This window comes from Cryptotermes secundus, unplaced genomic scaffold (genome assembly GCF_002891405.2).
Source record: "Cryptotermes secundus unplaced genomic scaffold, Csec_1.0 scaffold110, whole genome shotgun sequence".
Classification (NCBI taxonomy): Eukaryota; Metazoa; Arthropoda; class Insecta; order Blattodea; family Kalotermitidae; genus Cryptotermes; species Cryptotermes secundus.
This window is the reverse complement of record NW_019742550.1, coordinates 471,647-489,290: the sequence shown is the minus strand read 5'-3', so window position 1 is coordinate 489,290 and position 17,644 is coordinate 471,647. Positions and strand designations below refer to the sequence as shown.

Here is a 17,644-nt window from a genome sequence, read left to right as displayed (position 1 = left end):
AAAATCCAATGACAACGGGAATTGAACCCGAGACATTATAGCTTGTAGCACAGTGTCTCAAGCAATTTCCCTACCGCGTGCCCCTTAAATGGTTGTATCATATTAAATATATTCAACCATTACCATAGTTTTCATAATTATTATAAGAACAATTTTAAAGCGTATTATAATAAGATTTAGTATAACAAGTTGCATCTAACAGTATGTGACCTTAGGTTACTCTACGAACATATATTTTATATCAGTGCTTACGGGGCATACAAGACTCTTTGCCAAAGAATCTCATTCGAATGTAATGAGCACGAATGAGATCTAAAATGAATGTGCACTCTGGTGGAATTTATATAAACTAAACATTACGGGTTGCCGATACCTTTATGTGCTGCAAAATGGAATTTCCAGAAAAACGGCCTTCCGTGTCTAAGGAGTATTGTTGTGTCCCTCAGTGTTCTTCAAGAGCATCTCGAGATAGATGTCTAAGCTTTCACAGATTTCCCAAAAAGGGAAGGAATATAACTATATTGAATGAATCCGGAAAGAAAGAACAGTTTGAATTGAGAGAGTTGTGGGCACGAAACTTACGGCTTCAGAAACCAGTTTCTCCATATATGGTTGTTTGTTCAAGGCATTTTTCAAGAGCTGATTTCTTTTTGCCAGGTAAGAAAATCCGTTGAATTCTATAATTACATATTTCTGTCCGTTCTGTCAGAGCGCAAAACTACGTGGACACACGTAAGTCCGGGAGGAAGTATAGCAGATCAGTTAATATGACCAAGTTTGGATGTCAATTTCGTAATATTTTGCGTTTTCACGTATGGCATTGCCATTAGGATCGTACTTGGACCAAGCAGACTAAGTGTGTGTGTGTGTGTGGGGGGGGGGTTCAATTGGTAAGAGCCCCGGTTTCGTCATTTTTTATTTCTCAGGGGTTCACGGAAAAGATATTAGTGCATACTCTTATTTGTGTGAGGTTTGGGATTCTGGTGGTGATGTGGGATGTGACGTCGTGTAGACTGGTAGAATTTAACAAACATTTCAGGTTAATGTACTGCCTCCATCTTCAGGGTCGAAGAGTAATCCACGCAAGTAAAGAGAGTTATTCTGGTTAATGCTTACATACACAGGTGGTATGTTCCTCAGAAACTTCTTGCCAGACCACATGATATCATGTCCAATAAGACAGTAGTCAACCAACCACACTACTGCATGCCCCACAATGATTAGACAGTGACTGAATTTTAAACATCACTGCACACATTCTGTATGATCTTTACATGTGACCCTAAATAAAGATTGAAGTTTCCTCACTCTAAAGAAACTTCAGAAGCACTAATTGGACATTTTGAAAAGATGTAATAGTTAGAACAAAATATATGGCTTGTATATTGAGAAAAGCAGTATCTCTCTGATACACACAAATACATGCATGCAAATGTATTCATACATACACACAGCATGCATGTACACACACACATACATACACACAAAATTGATGTGCCATTTAGTGAAGCCTAAGAATATCATTTTTTCTATAACATTTCCCCCAGAAGTGGGGTATAGGATTGACAACCTATGTGAGATAAGGGTCTTACACCAGTAACTAAGAAGATGTCTTAGGGCCGCCACATAGCTTAAGCAGTTAGTGAATGGCTTCCCACTGCGGCGGCCCGTGTTCGATCGCGGGTCTGGTCAAGTGGGATTTGTGGTGGACAAAGTTGGGCTGGGGAAGGTTTACTCCGATTACTTCAGTTTCCCCTGCCAATCTTCATTCCACCAATTGCTCCAGAATCACCCTCACCTATCGTCTGGGGCTGGTACAATAGGCCCGAAGTGGCCTCAGTGAAAGGGACTTAGTCCCACCCCACCACCCCACTAGCAATTAAAAAAAAAAGATTTCTTTGGGATGTTGTGCTGTGTAGTTTGGTTGATAGATACCTGCATTCCCCTGAAATATTAGTATCTTCAGTCTTAAGGATGCCTTGAAAATATATACAGCAGGTTCCTCCAAAACATTGGTACCTGTCTATGAAACTACATGAGGTCACATCCTGTAACTTATTATATAATGTTCTATAGTTGACATTTAAATCTACTTTTATATGATGAATCTTTAAAGAAAATGGGAGTAAAGTTCAGCTAGAGCTTCACATAAACTCTCAGTACTGAATCTAATAAAAATCTGTTCAATTAATTTAGAGGTGAAACACACAGACAGACATGTTATTGAGTGTAACATTTTAAAGAAGCTGAAATAGCTCAGTGAGTATAGTGACTAGGCTACAGGTTAGATAACTGGGGAACTGAGGTATGATTCCTGGTGGAGGCAGAGGTATTTTCTCCTTCACAGTGTCTAGACTGGCTCTGAGACATATCCAGTCCTGCTGCCTAGTTTTTATTAGGGTTAAAGTAGCTAGGGCATGAAACTTTGCCATTCGCATCCATCCAGAACTGAGGTTAAGAATGTATGATGCTATACCTTTATTGCTCTATACATCTCCATGGTATCGTACTTAATTAAGTATAGTGATGATGTTACTATTTTACTTTTCCTTAACTTTGTTCACTGACGACCAGGAGAGTTTAATCACCATAGTGACTAAGTTATGGGCTGGACAACTTGGAATTGGGGTTCAGTTCCTGGCAGGGACATTTTTGTCTTCGCTTCTCTAATGGGTACAGGTAAAGCTGTCCCTGTGCGTAACTAATTGAGCACTACTCCATGAAGACATATGGGGGAGTGGATGTATAGACCCATGTTTTCTTGACCTCAGTACTAGTTGGAGGTGAGTGATCAGCTTCATGGCCCAGCCACTTTACCCCTGGGGAAAGAACCCACGGTACCCATTGGATAGGATGCTGGGTGAGCCCCAGAACCAGTCTGGACGACATGGAGAAGCAAAAATTCTTGCTCCCACCAGGACTCAAACTCCAACCGCTTGTTTGTTCAGACCATAGGTAGTTGCTATACCTACTGCGCTATCCCGTAATGGGTACTGAAAGCTATTTCTCTGGGGTTGAAGTAGCTGAGAGATGAAGATGGCTACTCACATCCATCTAATCCTCCCATTAATCTTCATGGTATGCTGTTTAATTAAGCAGAGTCAGGATTTTACTTGTAACGTTTAACTCTGTCCACTGGATATCTTTGATGTGCTAGAAACTCCTATTGTTTATGGCACACCCAGTATCTGAAAAGTAAAATGTTAATGAAAGCTGTTGAAAGTCCAGTCAGTTTTACTGAGCTTGAATCCAGATGCTTTCTACACTGCTACAAGGCAATTATTGCTTCAGTTATTGCCAGGGCTGAATTAAGACTTTACAAGACCCTAAGCTGTGATAAAAATGAGGCTTTTTTCTTAAAGGATAAGCATGACATATATGTCCATATATGTGGAACTACACAAATATGTTGCTTGGCAGTAACCATACATCTGCACTCCAAGGAGTAATTCCACTGCTCAATTTATTTTCGATTGTCGCAGCTGTTCCTGTGTATGATGATTCCATCATTGCAATGTGATATGATGCAATGAGAGTGTTGTGTTAACTTGTGGGCTGTTTTTATTTTCTTTGTATTTGGAGGCATCTGAAATTTTGAGCCTTTGAGCTATAGCTTATTTAGCTTAAATGTTAATCCAACGCCGACTGTTTTAAAAGAATAGGTACTCTGGTCAAGTAACCAGTCTTCTGGGATGTGATGCCACATAGTTTAGTAGATAGGTACCTGTGTTGGCGCAGCACTAATAAACTGGACAATCTCAAACATGAAATAGTTTGACACATATTTCAGTCTGTATAAGCCGTCTGTCTGACCAGCCTTTGTCTGTATAACTAACTACTTTATTAATATTTCAGATTTTCCTGGAAGGAAACACTGTTTGAAGAAGAATGCTGTCCCATCCCAAAATCTCCCAGTTTCTTCTTGTAAGACATTAGCTGGATCAAAAGACAAAAGCAGGAGGAAACAGGAAAGGCCATCTCTTCCCAAAGTATTGTTGCATTCTTAATTGACTTCAAGAATATTTTAATTGCAAGTAGTTGTGGTAATATTACGTTTAAAATAGTATTGTTCTTTTTCTCATGTCCATAATATGCAGATCAGACATAGGTTTTGTGTTGTTATAGTTGATTTTGCTCCAGAAGTTGTGGCATGATTGCTTTCATAATAGGCAAGGTATGAAAGATGCTGATATTTTGGTTTACATGAAAAATGTAATTTCACTCTTGAGGTAAAGGTAAAGTTGTCCCTGTGATTAGTTAATCAAGTACCACTTCATGAAGTCATATGAGGGAGTGGAGGTAGAGATCCACACATTTGTAACTTCAGAAGCAGATGGAGGTGAGTGGTCACCTTCATGCCTTGGCTGCTATTCTCCTACGGAAAGAAACCCCAAGTGGATAGGAGGCTGGGTTGGCCCCTGAGCTGTTCTGGACTCTGGAGAAAAGAAATATATTTCCCCTGCCAGGAATTGAACCCTGATTCTTAAGCTGTCTAGGCTGCAGTCCCTGACTGTACTGATTGAGCTATCATGAGTTTTAGTTTTTAAAATGCATCCTTAATTCAAGAGTAAAGTCATCTGAAACGTGACATACTGCAGTTTGGTAGAAACCCTATGGCTAGAGAAAAGGTGATATTATAAACATGAAGACACTGGATCTGTTTCTGAAACGTCATGTTTTCTTTTTTCTAGAATACTGGATGATGGAAAAAGTCCAAAGACCCAGTAATTCTGAGTTTAGTCAATGTTCTTCCCCTAATGTTAAGAGACCAAGTAGTTCTTTATATTTTAATTTTTACGTTTTTAGACAACGGAGATGAGACAGAAGGTACCGAACTTAGTGTTAGCAAGCATTACCAAGTTTTATCTGCTCTTGATTTCATACTGTTTATTGTACTACACAGTATTAACTTTCAACTTTATTTTTGTCCATAACTGAATAGATATAGAAATGCAACATGATGCTTAAATAAAGATTTTGTTAATTTAATTTTGAATCAAAATTCGGTTTATTACATTTGTTCCAAAATATTTGAACATTACTACACTTCCAGAGGACCTGTTAGCTGTATTTTTGTTATTCTTTTGTCCTGCATTCTGGTGATAACACAGAAACATATACTTTCTCTCTGTTTACCTCTATGCCATCCTCACTAGTATTAATTAGAGATTTTTTGTTTTTGTTTATGATATTTATGATATCTCCCAGTAGCTTTACATCATCAGTATAGACAGGAAGTGGATGCATCCCATTGAATTTCAGTTCCACCTGGTTTTCTGGGACCATCATAATGGCATATTCTATAGTAAAGTTGAAAAGCAGTGGTGATAGAGCATATCCTTGTTTTAGATCATTTGGAATAGGAAACATTTCAGATAAATATTTATCTGTATGGACATTACTATATGTTTTATTTAAACAAATTGTAATAAGCGTAATTAGGTTCATGGGTACCACAGGCTCAATATGAATATTGTATAGTATTTCCCTCCTAAGTTAATCATGGGCATTCTTCAAGTCTATGACTAGCTCGTATACTGTCTCATGGTCCTTCTCATGGTCCTTCCATTTTTTCTCCAGTAACTGAGAAATGGAAAAAAAAAATCTGATCTGTAGTAGATCTGTTACGTTGAAACCCACACTGATGAGCCACAATATTTCAGCTACTTATGGACTTAGGGATCCAAGAGAAAATTTTGTACAAAGTTATTCAGTGGCATTCTTCAAGTCTGTGAATAGTTGATGTACTCCCATTTTCCTCCAATATCTGATGAGTGCAAAAAATCTGATCAGTAATTGACCTCTTGTGTTGAAACCCACACTGGTGATCCCCAGTAGTTTCATCTATGTATGGACTTAACATTGAGGGGAGGATATTGGATAAAATTTAGTACGAATGTGATAACAGTAGTATTTCTCAATAATTACTACAGTCAATTTCATTGCCCTTCTTGTAAATTTGTACAATAATATAACTCCTTCCATTGGTGAGGCAGTTCTTCCTTGTTCCAAATATAATTAATGAGTTATAGATCACAGACCACAGTGTTTTGCCTCCTGTTTGAATCATTTCTACCAGAATTTGATCACTACCTGGTGATTTATGTTTTTTTTCATCTTGGCAATAGCAATTTCAACCACAAAGGGATTAGGCTCATTTACAAATGAGCCAGCTGTATGTATTTCAATCTGCCTATTAGCACTGACCCTGTGTATATTCAGTAGCTGAGGGAAGTCATTCTTCCACATATTCAAAACGTGGGAATCTGCATGAAGGTCACCATTCTCATCCTATACCAAGTTAGTTTTAAATTGGTAATCCCTCTTAAATTGAGTAATTTCCTGATAATTACTACAGTCATTTTTTTGGCCCTTGTATATTGGTATAATAGTAAGACTCCTTCCACTGCTCAGGTAATTCTTCGTCACTCCAAATCAAATTAATGTGTTTGTGTTTGTCAGAACGTAATGTTTCATCTCCTGCTGGAATTTTATCAATACCAAGCATTTTATTCGTTTTCAGCTATGCAATAACAATTTGAAACCTGAAAGGACTAGGCTTAGATACTAATGTCTCAACCGTATGTGTTTCTGCCTTAAATCACTAACCCTATGTGCATTCAGCAGCTGAGAGAAGTAATACTTTCACCTGTTCAAAATGTTGAGGGAATCTGCAAGCAGATCACCATTCTTGTCTGTTACCAAGATAGTTATAGGTTGGTAACCCTTCTTACTTTAATTAATTCCTCTATACAAGTCTCTAATATCCTTGTTCTTGTGTGTTGCAAACTCATTAATGTCTTTCTTTTTCTTCCCAAAATGTGCGTTAGCTTCAGATCTTACGTTGTTCAGATTTCCAGCATTTATTTGATTCAAATCCTATAACCATTGCAGTTTGGCTTGTTTCCTCTGATCGAATAGTTTTGAACATTCTGTATCAAAGCATGGCGTATGCTGCTACAATTCACAATTATTCTTCTTGGCTGAGATTTTGATACTCTGTTTTCCCAGGCTCTGTTGTTTTCCACATAATCATCTAAGTTTTCAAAAGTTGCAAACCTGTTTGAGATTTTAACCTGGTACAATTCTTCATCTTCTACCTTGTTGAGTTTCTTGAGATTGAATCTATCCATATCAGATTTTTGTGTTGGCCACTTACTTACAGCCAGTTTCCCCCTAACTTTTGCTACTATTCAAGTTCACTTGAATGCTGTTTGTTATCTATCAAAATGTGTTTGATCTGATTGGGCACATTTATATTCTGTCAAATGTAGGATCTTGGTATAAATATAGCTATCTTCCCAGAACCTCTCAAGTTGTTGAGATTAGGTATTTTTGATGAAGTTTGTTTTTAAGAATTGCCAGTAGAAATTTCAACATATTTCATGATGCCATACACTATATATATATGAAAATGTATTCTAATTGTGAGGTGAAAGCTCTGAAATAATGCAGTCTTTGGTTATCATAGCAATGAATTGTTGAGTATTAATGTGTTGCACGAGTGTAAATTATGTGGTAGGTCACAGACAAATGAGGAGTCTTTTGTTTTAGTCTATCATGACCATTCTGTGAGTACTGACAATTTTTAATGTGGATATATGATGCGTAGTGCATACATCTTCCAGACATAAATGATTTTCCCTCGTTAAGACTGGAATGTGTGTTATCTTTGCAGGAGGAAGGAGCAGTGGGTGTTATTCCACATCAAGATGAACATGAAATTCGTTTTGAGTATGTAGGTGTTGCAGAAGGGCAGTTTACATCTCAGGAACCTGGCTTATACACTGAGAATGTGGATAGCTTATTGATTAAAGAAGAAGTTCCTACAGAGCAGAATTGTGAAATGGTTTCTGAGAATGTGGTGGCATGTTCTGTCACAGAGGAATATCCTGTCACAAGAGAACCGGGAGTGTGTTTTGAAAATGTGGAAACATCTGATAGGAAGGAATATGGAACCTGTTTCAAGATTATTGACGTTAGATCAATCAAAGAAGAACCTGCTGTTGAAGAAAACATCATTGAAGACCCATTTGCTATGGCAGAAAGTAAAATTTTTGATGTCTTATCAATTAAGAAAGAACAAGATATCAAACAAGAGGAACATGAAACACAGTTCATGGAGACTGAAGAAGTAAATGGAGGAGCAGTTGAAAACCTAAATATTACAGCGAAAGAATCTTCTGAAAATATGGATGGTACGCAGATTAAGGAAGAACAGTCTGAAATGGAAGGGAACAGGAGCTGTATTTCAGTTACAGAGAACCAGTTTACTGCTCAGGACGGTAGGATTTGTTTTATGAATATCAGTCTTAAGGGAGAACAGATCGTTGATGACCACTTAATCACCACGGTTATGATAAAGGAAGAGGAACCGGGAGGCACCGAAACAAGTAAAGTGTTAAGGTTGGTGCCCTGCTTATATTAATTGCATATTTTTATTGTAATTTACAGGTAACTAAGTGATTAGATTAAAAAAAAAGAGTTCTTCACTGTTTATGTCACTGCAGCTACCACATAAGTTGATACCTCTGTAAAAAGCATGATATATTTTTGTCAGCATAATATAAATACCTTGCATTTTACTGGCCTTAGAAATTTAAAATCTTCTAAACGTATACATGTCTGTATTGTCACGTTGTAGTAACTAGATGTGGGATTTGGATTTTTTGGACTGTTACAACTCGTTTCATGGATCTACACACACACACACACAGATCACTACTCCAAATATTAACCTTTATCGGACGGGCCATTTAATTTCCGGTAGGGGCAGCTGGACGGAGTTTTATTTAAATCCCCGCCCTTCTAGAGCAATGAAATTGTAAGCATGTTTCTAAAAATGGTGTGATTTCTACATTTGTTATGATAAACGAACGAAATGAACGCTCCTTTAATGTAGAAAGAATATAGAATCAGATATTCTAATTTACAGATTTTAATATCTGTAAAAAATTTTTACACTGATTCCCAAAATAAAATTTCCCGAAATTCATACATTTTCTGCACCATGCGTTCTAGCAGTGTAATACATTTTCTGCACCATGCGTTTTAGCAGTGTAAGTCCTTGTGGCGACTTCACATTCAATGGTATCTCTTGTTGTAGCTTATTTATCGTATGGGACATGTCGCTATGCACGACTGTTTACGTCTGAAATTCCTCGCTGCCTAATGTGTTAGATAAACACAGAAGTTACTTCTCGGAATATGGTGTTGCCAGATCGGTAATTCGTTCATTCATTGCAGTCAAACCATTGTGTTTGTAACGATTTTGAAACATCGCAGTATAAGGTTAGCCACCCATGACATCATGAAGCAGATATTGGGTTCAGAGAAGTCGTGAATGAGATTTTTGTATGTGTGGGCTCGAGGTTAAGATTTATGGCTTCTTATCGTGGTCTAAGCACAGAGATTCACTGCTAGCACTGCTAGAGAGCCGTATACACGACGACGTCGTATGGAAAATGCTGAAATGAGAAACAGCTGTTCAATGACACAGATTCGGACTGCTATTCAACCGATTCTGAATGTGGCGTGGAAGGTTGGTCTTCTGATGCCTGAAATTGAGAAACAGCTGTTCAATGACACAGATTATGATAGGGGCGAGCAAAGTTGGAATTCTGATTCCGCGGACGACGGGTCATCACCTTCGTCGGCAACTTGGGGACCGCCAGACCAGTGTGGCTGGAGAGGTGTGAATAATTATTCCGGTGTAGCTGCGGGGATAAATATCACTGCAGCTCGACATCACTGGCCTGCTTCCTCTAAATCGCAACTGAGGTGTCGTGTGTGCTTTTCGCGTGGGAAGCGGTCTAGCGTTCGTACGAAGTGCGTGAGCTGCGACGTCGGACTCTGCATTTCGGAATTTTTTCGGCAGTACCATACGAAGGCCACATTACCATAGATGACGCAGGGGGGAAGGCTGTTTCCTCATGAAGATGGTGAACATATATCACGTAAGTAGAGCAAAAATTTAATTTTAAAAAAATCTTTACACGCGTGCAATGCGCGAAATCATATGAGGTCGTTCGGCCATATGACGTCGGTAGATTACATTAGATCACGCAGGAGGGAAGGTTGTCACCTTATAAAGGTTGTGACCAAAAATTATGTAAATAGAAGAACAATTTATATTTTAAATTTAATTTAAAAAAAATCTTTACACGCGTGGAATGCGCGACATCATATGATGTCGTTCTTAAATTTGTCCTTACTTTTAACGTCATATGACGTCCCTAGATTACATTAGATCATGCAGGAACGAAGGCTGTCTCCTTATAAAGGTGGTGACCAAAAATCATATAAATAGAACAACAATTTATATTTTTAATATAAAATTAAAAGAACCTTACACGCGTGGAATCCGCGACATCATATGATGACGTTCGGCCAGCTGCCCTAACTTTTAACGACATCATATGACGACGTTCGTCCGATAAAGGTTAAAGCTTCTGTCTTTACCATGTGTTGCAATGGAGATACTTCTCCATTCATGCTTATGTCATTGCCAGCTGGTTACCATCTCACAACTAACTCATGGCTGCAACTAATTTGTGACTGAATTAATTAAGTTTGGTTGGTCTGCCAGTTAAATTGCTTCTGGTCCTCACCAGCACAGTAATTCCTGGCTTCAGTCACCTTGAGATTCATGAAAGAGATTTTTGTTCCCTCCAAGACGTGTGTGTTTCAAAATGGGGCCTCCTCTTCGCTGAGGGAGGGTTCGGTCCATCTGTGTAGGCACTACGTTTATTGCACTGTAGCTTCAGCACGATATTTGTGCTGTCACAGTGTCCAGGTTACTATGGACTCTGTGTATTATTTGTCACTGCACTATATTATGTAACATTTATACAATATATACAGAGGTTTCCTGTCAATGCAGGCTTGTGCAGCAGGTTGTGCCTTAACTTATGTAACTGCTCTGAAACTGCAGTTAGTCAGCTGAAGGTCATAGGCCTGACAACTTCAGAGTCAGAGTCAGAGTTACTTTACGACTGGCGGTTTACCGCAAATCAGTTCGTCTTGGCATCAGGCCCCTTGAGGCCCACAACCAGAGATTTTTTTTTTGTCGAGACTGCCCTTGCTATATAGCCTCAGCATAGACCACATACAAAACACCGTTTTGAACAGTTCCTTTATTGTTGCTTGCATATGCAATACCATGATATGTGTTTACTCAGCCATTGACTAACAACGGTTATCTCTTCTGGCTCCACTGTTCTGCCTTTCAGGTGTCATGTTACAGTATGAATTAGTAAGTAAATGTCCGGCATTACCATACTGATTCATATACCCATACAGATGTCAGAGCATTTTAAGTTTTTATTTATTTATTTGCAAATAACTGCATTCACAGAGGAATTAAGAGCCGATCAAATTTAGGGAATGCTTGTTGTCATTCAGATCGGAGTTTTCTGTCATTCTATTTGCTGTCTAAAAACGTAAAGATTAAAATATACATAGCTATAACTTGGACTATTGTTTTATATGGGTTTGAAAATTGGTCCTTCACATTAATGTAGACTGAGGGTGTTTGAGAACAGAGGGTTGAAGAGGGTGTTTGGACCTAAGAGGGAAGAAGTGAGAGGAGGCAAGAGAAAAATATATAATAAGGAGCTTCATAATCTGTATGCCTTGACAGGGTCATCAGCTCATGACTGTGGAATTGAGTACCCGTGTGAACGAAGTGAAATGTGTATGAAGTTCTATAGGAAAACCTTAAAGAAAGAGGTCACTTGGAATATACACTATGCATACAGCTCTGTGTCACAATTGTAATCTTCTTCAGTACAAACAGGAATTTGCAGGTCTGGAAACTTTGTACACACAGTGAGCCTGACGTTCCATTATGGACTGGCTGAGCTATAAGCAGTGTCCAAAAGGCTGTTACCTGTAAGTTCAGGAATTAACTTTCTAGTTTCTCTGTTGATGATTACTTGAAGTGTAAAGTAAGTAAAGCTATCCCTGTAACAGGCCACGAAAGCCCATAGGGTTGTGAGACATTGAGGGTCCCACATTATCGAGACAATCGGCTCAAAGATGGCGGTAAGGTTGTCAGTCTTAAGCGCTGGCCGCGCTTTACTCCTCAGGAAAATTATTTAATTAATAAAGGCTGTATTATTTGAAAATTATCACAAGCCTACCTACATGTTACCCAGAATGGGAGTGCCACCTTGCCTCATAAATCAGACTCATTATTCCAGGGCAAGAGGTTAAAAAATTAATTCCATGGAGACAAGCCCTTCTTGAGAATCCACCAGTTGCTTGGCAACTGAAGAATTCCCCTATATATTATTGAACCCAAAGGTTCATTACCAAGTTCACAAGTGCCCTCCACCGGTCTCTAACCTGAGCCAGATAAATCCAGTTCATACCACACCATCCTATCTCGCTAAGATCCATTTTAATATTATCCTCCCACCTGCATCTAGGTCTCTTTCCTTCTGGCTTTCCCACCAAAATCCTATATGCATTCTCTTCTCCCCATCCATGCTACTATCCTTGTCAATCTCATCCTCCCTGACTTGATCATTCTAATTATACTTGCTGAAGAGTACAAGTTATGAAGCTCCTCATTACAGTTTTCTCCATCCTACTATCACTTCATCTCTTTTTAGTCCAAATATTTTTCTCAGCATCGTGTTCTCAAACACCCTCAGTCTATGTATCTCCCGTAATATCAGAGGCCAAGTTTCACACCTGTACAAAACCACAGGCAAAATTTTTAGACAGCAGATGAGAAGATAGAAGATTCTGGACTGAATGATGGCAAGCATTATCTGAATTCAGTCTCCTCTTGACAGTAACTGAGGTTAACAGTTATATTCAGTACATAATTTATCGAATAATATGACATGTATGATTTTTTTTTTTTTTTTCAGTTTTAGTGAACCTGCTGGTGATGTTATATCATCATCAACAGAGCAGTGTGATACATCCAGTGATCATTATGTCTTACAACCAGATAGGATTGAATGCTGTGAGAAGACACTTCATAAATGTGAGATGTGTGGGAAAACGTTTAAAAGATTTAGTAGTCTGAAGTCACATACTGTTTTCCATGCAGAGGAATATTTGCATGAATGCAGGTTGTGTCCTCATAGGTTTAAACTGCTTCGTGACTTGCAGAAACATTCCCTGTCTCATGTGGCAGAACTGTCTTTTAAGTGTGAAGTTTGTGGTAGGAAGTTCAAACACTCTCATCATCTCAAACAACATTCTGTCATTCATAAAAACGAAGAGGCAGGCAAACAGTCACACGAGTGCAAAATGTGTGGTAAAACATTTATGAAACGTATAAGGCTTAATGCACATGTCCGTATCCATACAGGCGAACTTCGTCATAAATGCAATGTATGTGGAAAAACCTTTCGATTACACTTTAGTCTCAAGAAACATTATCTTACCCATAACACAAAATCTAAAAAATGCCAAGTATGCCATAAAACTTTCAAATGTCTCAAAATACATGCTCTAACACATTTAAAAAATCGACCCTATGAATGCAAGATCTGCAATAATACATTTGCATCTTTAAGTGCTCTTAAGGCACACATTGGTACACATACAAAGGATCAGACTCCAGAATGTGAACTTTGCGGTAAAACATTTACAACCTTGAGTTCCCTTAAGAAACATATCCGTGTACATACAGGTGAGCATCCTTATGAATGTAAGATTTGCAGTAAAAACTTCAGATGTTCAAACCTCCTTAAGGAACATGTGCATATCCATACAGGCGAACATCATCATAAATGCAATGTATGTGGAAAAACCTTTCGATTACATTTTAATCTCAAGAAACATTATCTTACCCATAGCACAAAATCTAAAAAATGCCAAATATGCCATAAAACTTTCAGATGTCTCAAAATTCATGCTCTAACCCATTTAAAAAATCGACCTTATGAATGTAAGATCTGCAATAATACATTTGCATCTCTAACTGCTCTTAAGTCACACATTGGTACGCATACAAAGAACCAGACTCCAGAATGTGAACTTTGCGGTAAAACATATACAACCTTTAGTTCCCTTAAGACACATATCCGTGTACATACAGGTGAGCATCCTTATGAATGTAAGATTTGCAGTAAAAACTTCAGACGTTTAAGTGCCCTTAAGGAACATGTGCGTATCCATACTGGTGAAAGACCATACCAGTGCAAGATATGCAACAAAACTTTTAGGTACAGAAGAACTTTCAGGGCGCATGCTCATCTCCATTCAGATGAAAGAAAATTTAAATGCAGAGTGTGTGGTAAAGGTTTCCAGCTTCAAAGTAGTCTCAAGAAACATTCTGTTAGTCACACAGAAAATAAATCTTACAACTGCATGCTTTGTAATGAAAGTTTTAAAGATCTTCGTGATCTCAAGAAACATGTTCTTGTTCATATGGGTGAAGAGATCCATGAGTGCATAATATGTGACAAAAGGTTTAGATGTTTAGTATCGCTGAAGTCACACATTCTCATTCACACAGGTGAACGACCATACAAATGTGATGTGTGTAATAAAACATTTCGATGTAAGTCAACTCTTAAGTCACATTCCTTGAGTCATTCAAAGATAGGCCCTAATGAATGCGGTATTTGCAAGAAGTCATTTAGGAAGCCAAAGTATTTAAAGATACACACCTTAATCCATCAGTGGCGGCTCATCCAATAGGAATATAATGTCAATACTTAGTTCATCTTAGTGGATCACTGATGCAGATTATATGCAAGGCAACATTCATACATTTTGTGTAAAGAGCACTTTGCCGATGACAATTTTTTTTTTCAGCTAAGAAAAAAATTCACAGTCTTGTGCATAAAATATACAGGTTTTATTGTATAAAATTTGAAATTGAACAGAAACAAATTTCAAAATACTAAGCGTATGGTGAGCTATTTCAAGTAAATAGTGTCTCTGGTCTAGAAAACCGAGATTAACGGCTGTGGGGATCCACTGCACTAATCACATGACACCCTCAATCCGCAAAAGTTGGCGCTAACTTCACTCGGTCCTACAGGCCACAGGAGTTTTTTTTTGTGAGACAATTTAGCAGGCAGCAATATGTGCATCACCTTCACTGTCAGCAGGAGGCCCTTGGGCAGCAGATTGAAGGAAGAAGAAATATGTCACTTATATAAATGCATTGATGGCAGACCTTAAGGGTAAGGAAGATATGAGGACCCACTCAATATTTATGCCTCTCTAGGAACTTAGGAAATTTATATATTTACTTACTCGTGGAGCTGAGCCCTTCTGGAGGAGCTGCCAATTCTGCAGCTACTCAAGAATTTCCCAGCATTTTATGGAACCCGAAGGTTCATTACCGTGTTCACAAGATAGGAATTTATATAATATAATTAAAATTCTAATAATAGACAATAAAGAATGTGAAATCTATGAAGAGAATTATGTATTGTAAAAGTACAAGTGAGCATACAGACATCAAGGTATTTGTCAGTAACTAGCAATAAGGCAGATCTGCTAAGGCTGGTATTTTGGTCTTCATGATGCAAGAAGGGAGGCGGCTTTTACCAGCTCAGATATGTGCAGCTTTTCCTTGGTCATACTCCAGTTCAAGTTACCGTGGTAATGTACATATCTGGAGCCACAAGAGGAACATTCCCTACAATTGAAAGTGTCAGTATAATGGTCATGCAAACTTCCAAGCTGGAAGCAGTGCTTAATGTAGTTAATATATGTATACTGTACATAGTTTATACCATTTCTTTTATTGAATGCAGGGCAATATGTGGCTGTATTAAATCTGTATTTATTATCCAAGTTCATGGTTATGTTGCCTCTAAATCATCTTTGGGGGTGCACCTTCATCGTACAATAATGTGATTTCCTCAGCATTAGAAAGTTAATAGATTCTTTTTTCAGCATGTTATGAAGCAAACTTGCCATACTGCATACATGGGATTGTTCATTCATAAGGTTGCCTTCTCAATGTATGACACACTCTCAAAGATGTTGTACATCAACATTATGGACCATTAAAGGCTAGGCATATTGACTTGTATATGGAGATTGGTGATTAGCATGTCTACAGATTTTATTATCAGAGTTTTCTTAATTTATATAATACACAATATAGTTTTTGTTGATTTATATTTTATAATTCTTCATTCCTAACCTGTTTTAACCTTTAAATGTTGGGCTTTTGAAATGGTGGTAAGATTGAGCTGGCCGGAGTTTATTTAAATGCCCGCTGCTGGTGTGCATTTAAATGCATGTTGCTGCTCTGCGTTTAAATGTCTGTTCCTGTTAGGGCACTTAAACAATTTTAAGCATTGTGTTTAAAAACGATGTATCTAACACAATTTTTATGATAAATTGATGGAATTAACTTTGTTTGTATCAGCAGAGAACATAGTGTCGCCTATTACAACGGAAGATTTAAAAAATGTTATACAAAGAGTTATACTTTATTTTCAATTTTTTTCCTTTATTTTAATGCCTACTGCAAAATTGGTTTTCCGGTTCTTCACACAGTTATTCTGCATTATAAATTCGTTTCTGTTTGTAACACTTGACAAATTTTAGCAGTCCCTGGTGCCATGAAACAGTTGGAAGCAATGAAATCATTTGGTTCTCTGCTGGAAAACCTTACATCTTTGTTACACCCTTCAGATTTTCAAATCTTTTGACTAAAGGACAGGAGAATGAAAGCATGGCTATTCAAGAAATAGCTAGAGGGGTCCCTTCTTCAGTGCTAAGACTTTCTGTTATAGCTGCAAAAGATTATTGCCCTTTCTATGGGCATGAACAGACAGTTGCATCATGGCTGAGATACAGAGTGTGATCTGTTTTCTGTGTGTTCGTAGTGAAGTCGAATACTGTAGTTTCATTTAAGCCTGTATATACATCAAGCAGATATCAAAAAAGGCATGTACATCAGATTTTACTATATATTTTTAACACATTAATCTGCAGAATCTGCAATAAAAATACTGGCTTTTGGATGAGTTTGGACATAACTCATACATATACTATTTTTGTTATTCACGTAGATATCATTTTAATTCCTCTATTAGGGTTTTACTCAATCTTCCTGGTAATTACTACATTTAAAAATAAATATTTAGGACTGTGCATGTGCTTCTACTAGACGCATGTGCTCGCACTACCACTAGCAGAGTTTAAATGCCCGACTGGCCAAAACAGGGTACTTTGGCCACGATGACTGGCCCACTCGGGGCACTTCGGACGTTAAAGGTTAATTATATGAGTAAAATTTAATTTCTTAATTTGTGCATTTGTGATATTGACTGGTAAAGCAACCATAGTCCAGGTCAAGAACAGATATTGATTGATTGACTGATTTATTTCGTCACTGTAGATCATTGTACATGATACAGGACAAGTCAAGTTAATTCTGAATATTAACAATTTAATATATGAGTAAGATTAAAATTACAATAGTTACAATTGTTTACAGTTGATTACAATTTAGAATTAGTTAGATATTTTTATTTGTGGAGAATCTGATGGAATGAAATTGGCAGGGGAAACCGAAGTACTCGGAGGAAACCTGCCCCAGCGCCACTTTGTCCATCACAAATCGCACTTGCCCAGATCGCAGTGGTGGGAAGCCAGCGATTATTTCCAATAATGTTAATACAAATTTAATCATATTGTACAAATT

The 17,644-nt window shown here is 37.8% G+C and overlaps 1 protein-coding gene across 1 annotated transcript; it reads left to right on the top strand.

Moving 5' to 3' along the window:
* Positions 1-355: 355 nt before the first annotated feature.
* Positions 356-14,898, top strand: LOC111873264 (zinc finger protein 14). The gene is made up of 4 exons (XM_023867827.2): positions 356-657; positions 3,856-3,989; positions 7,679-8,406; positions 12,882-14,898. Exons 1-4 carry the CDS (start codon positions 378-380, stop codon positions 14,665-14,667), a joined length of 2,928 nt encoding a protein of 975 aa, XP_023723595.1. The 5' UTR covers positions 356-377; the 3' UTR covers positions 14,668-14,898.
* Positions 14,899-17,644: the final 2,746 nt, after the last annotated feature.

Bases quoted from the DNA above. Each gene is read 5' to 3' on its own strand.
- LOC111873264 (XM_023867827.2), top strand. From the start codon at position 378: ATGTGCTGCAAAATGGAATTTCCAGAAAAACGGCCTTCCGTGTCTAAG. The intron at 3,990-7,678 runs GTATTGTTGCAT...TTATCTTTGCAG, and splicing joins AAAGGCCATCTCTTCCCAAA to GAGGAAGGAGCAGTGGGTGT. The intron at 8,407-12,881 runs GTTGGTGCCCTG...TTTTTTTTTCAG, and splicing joins GAAACAAGTAAAGTGTTAAG to TTTTAGTGAACCTGCTGGTG.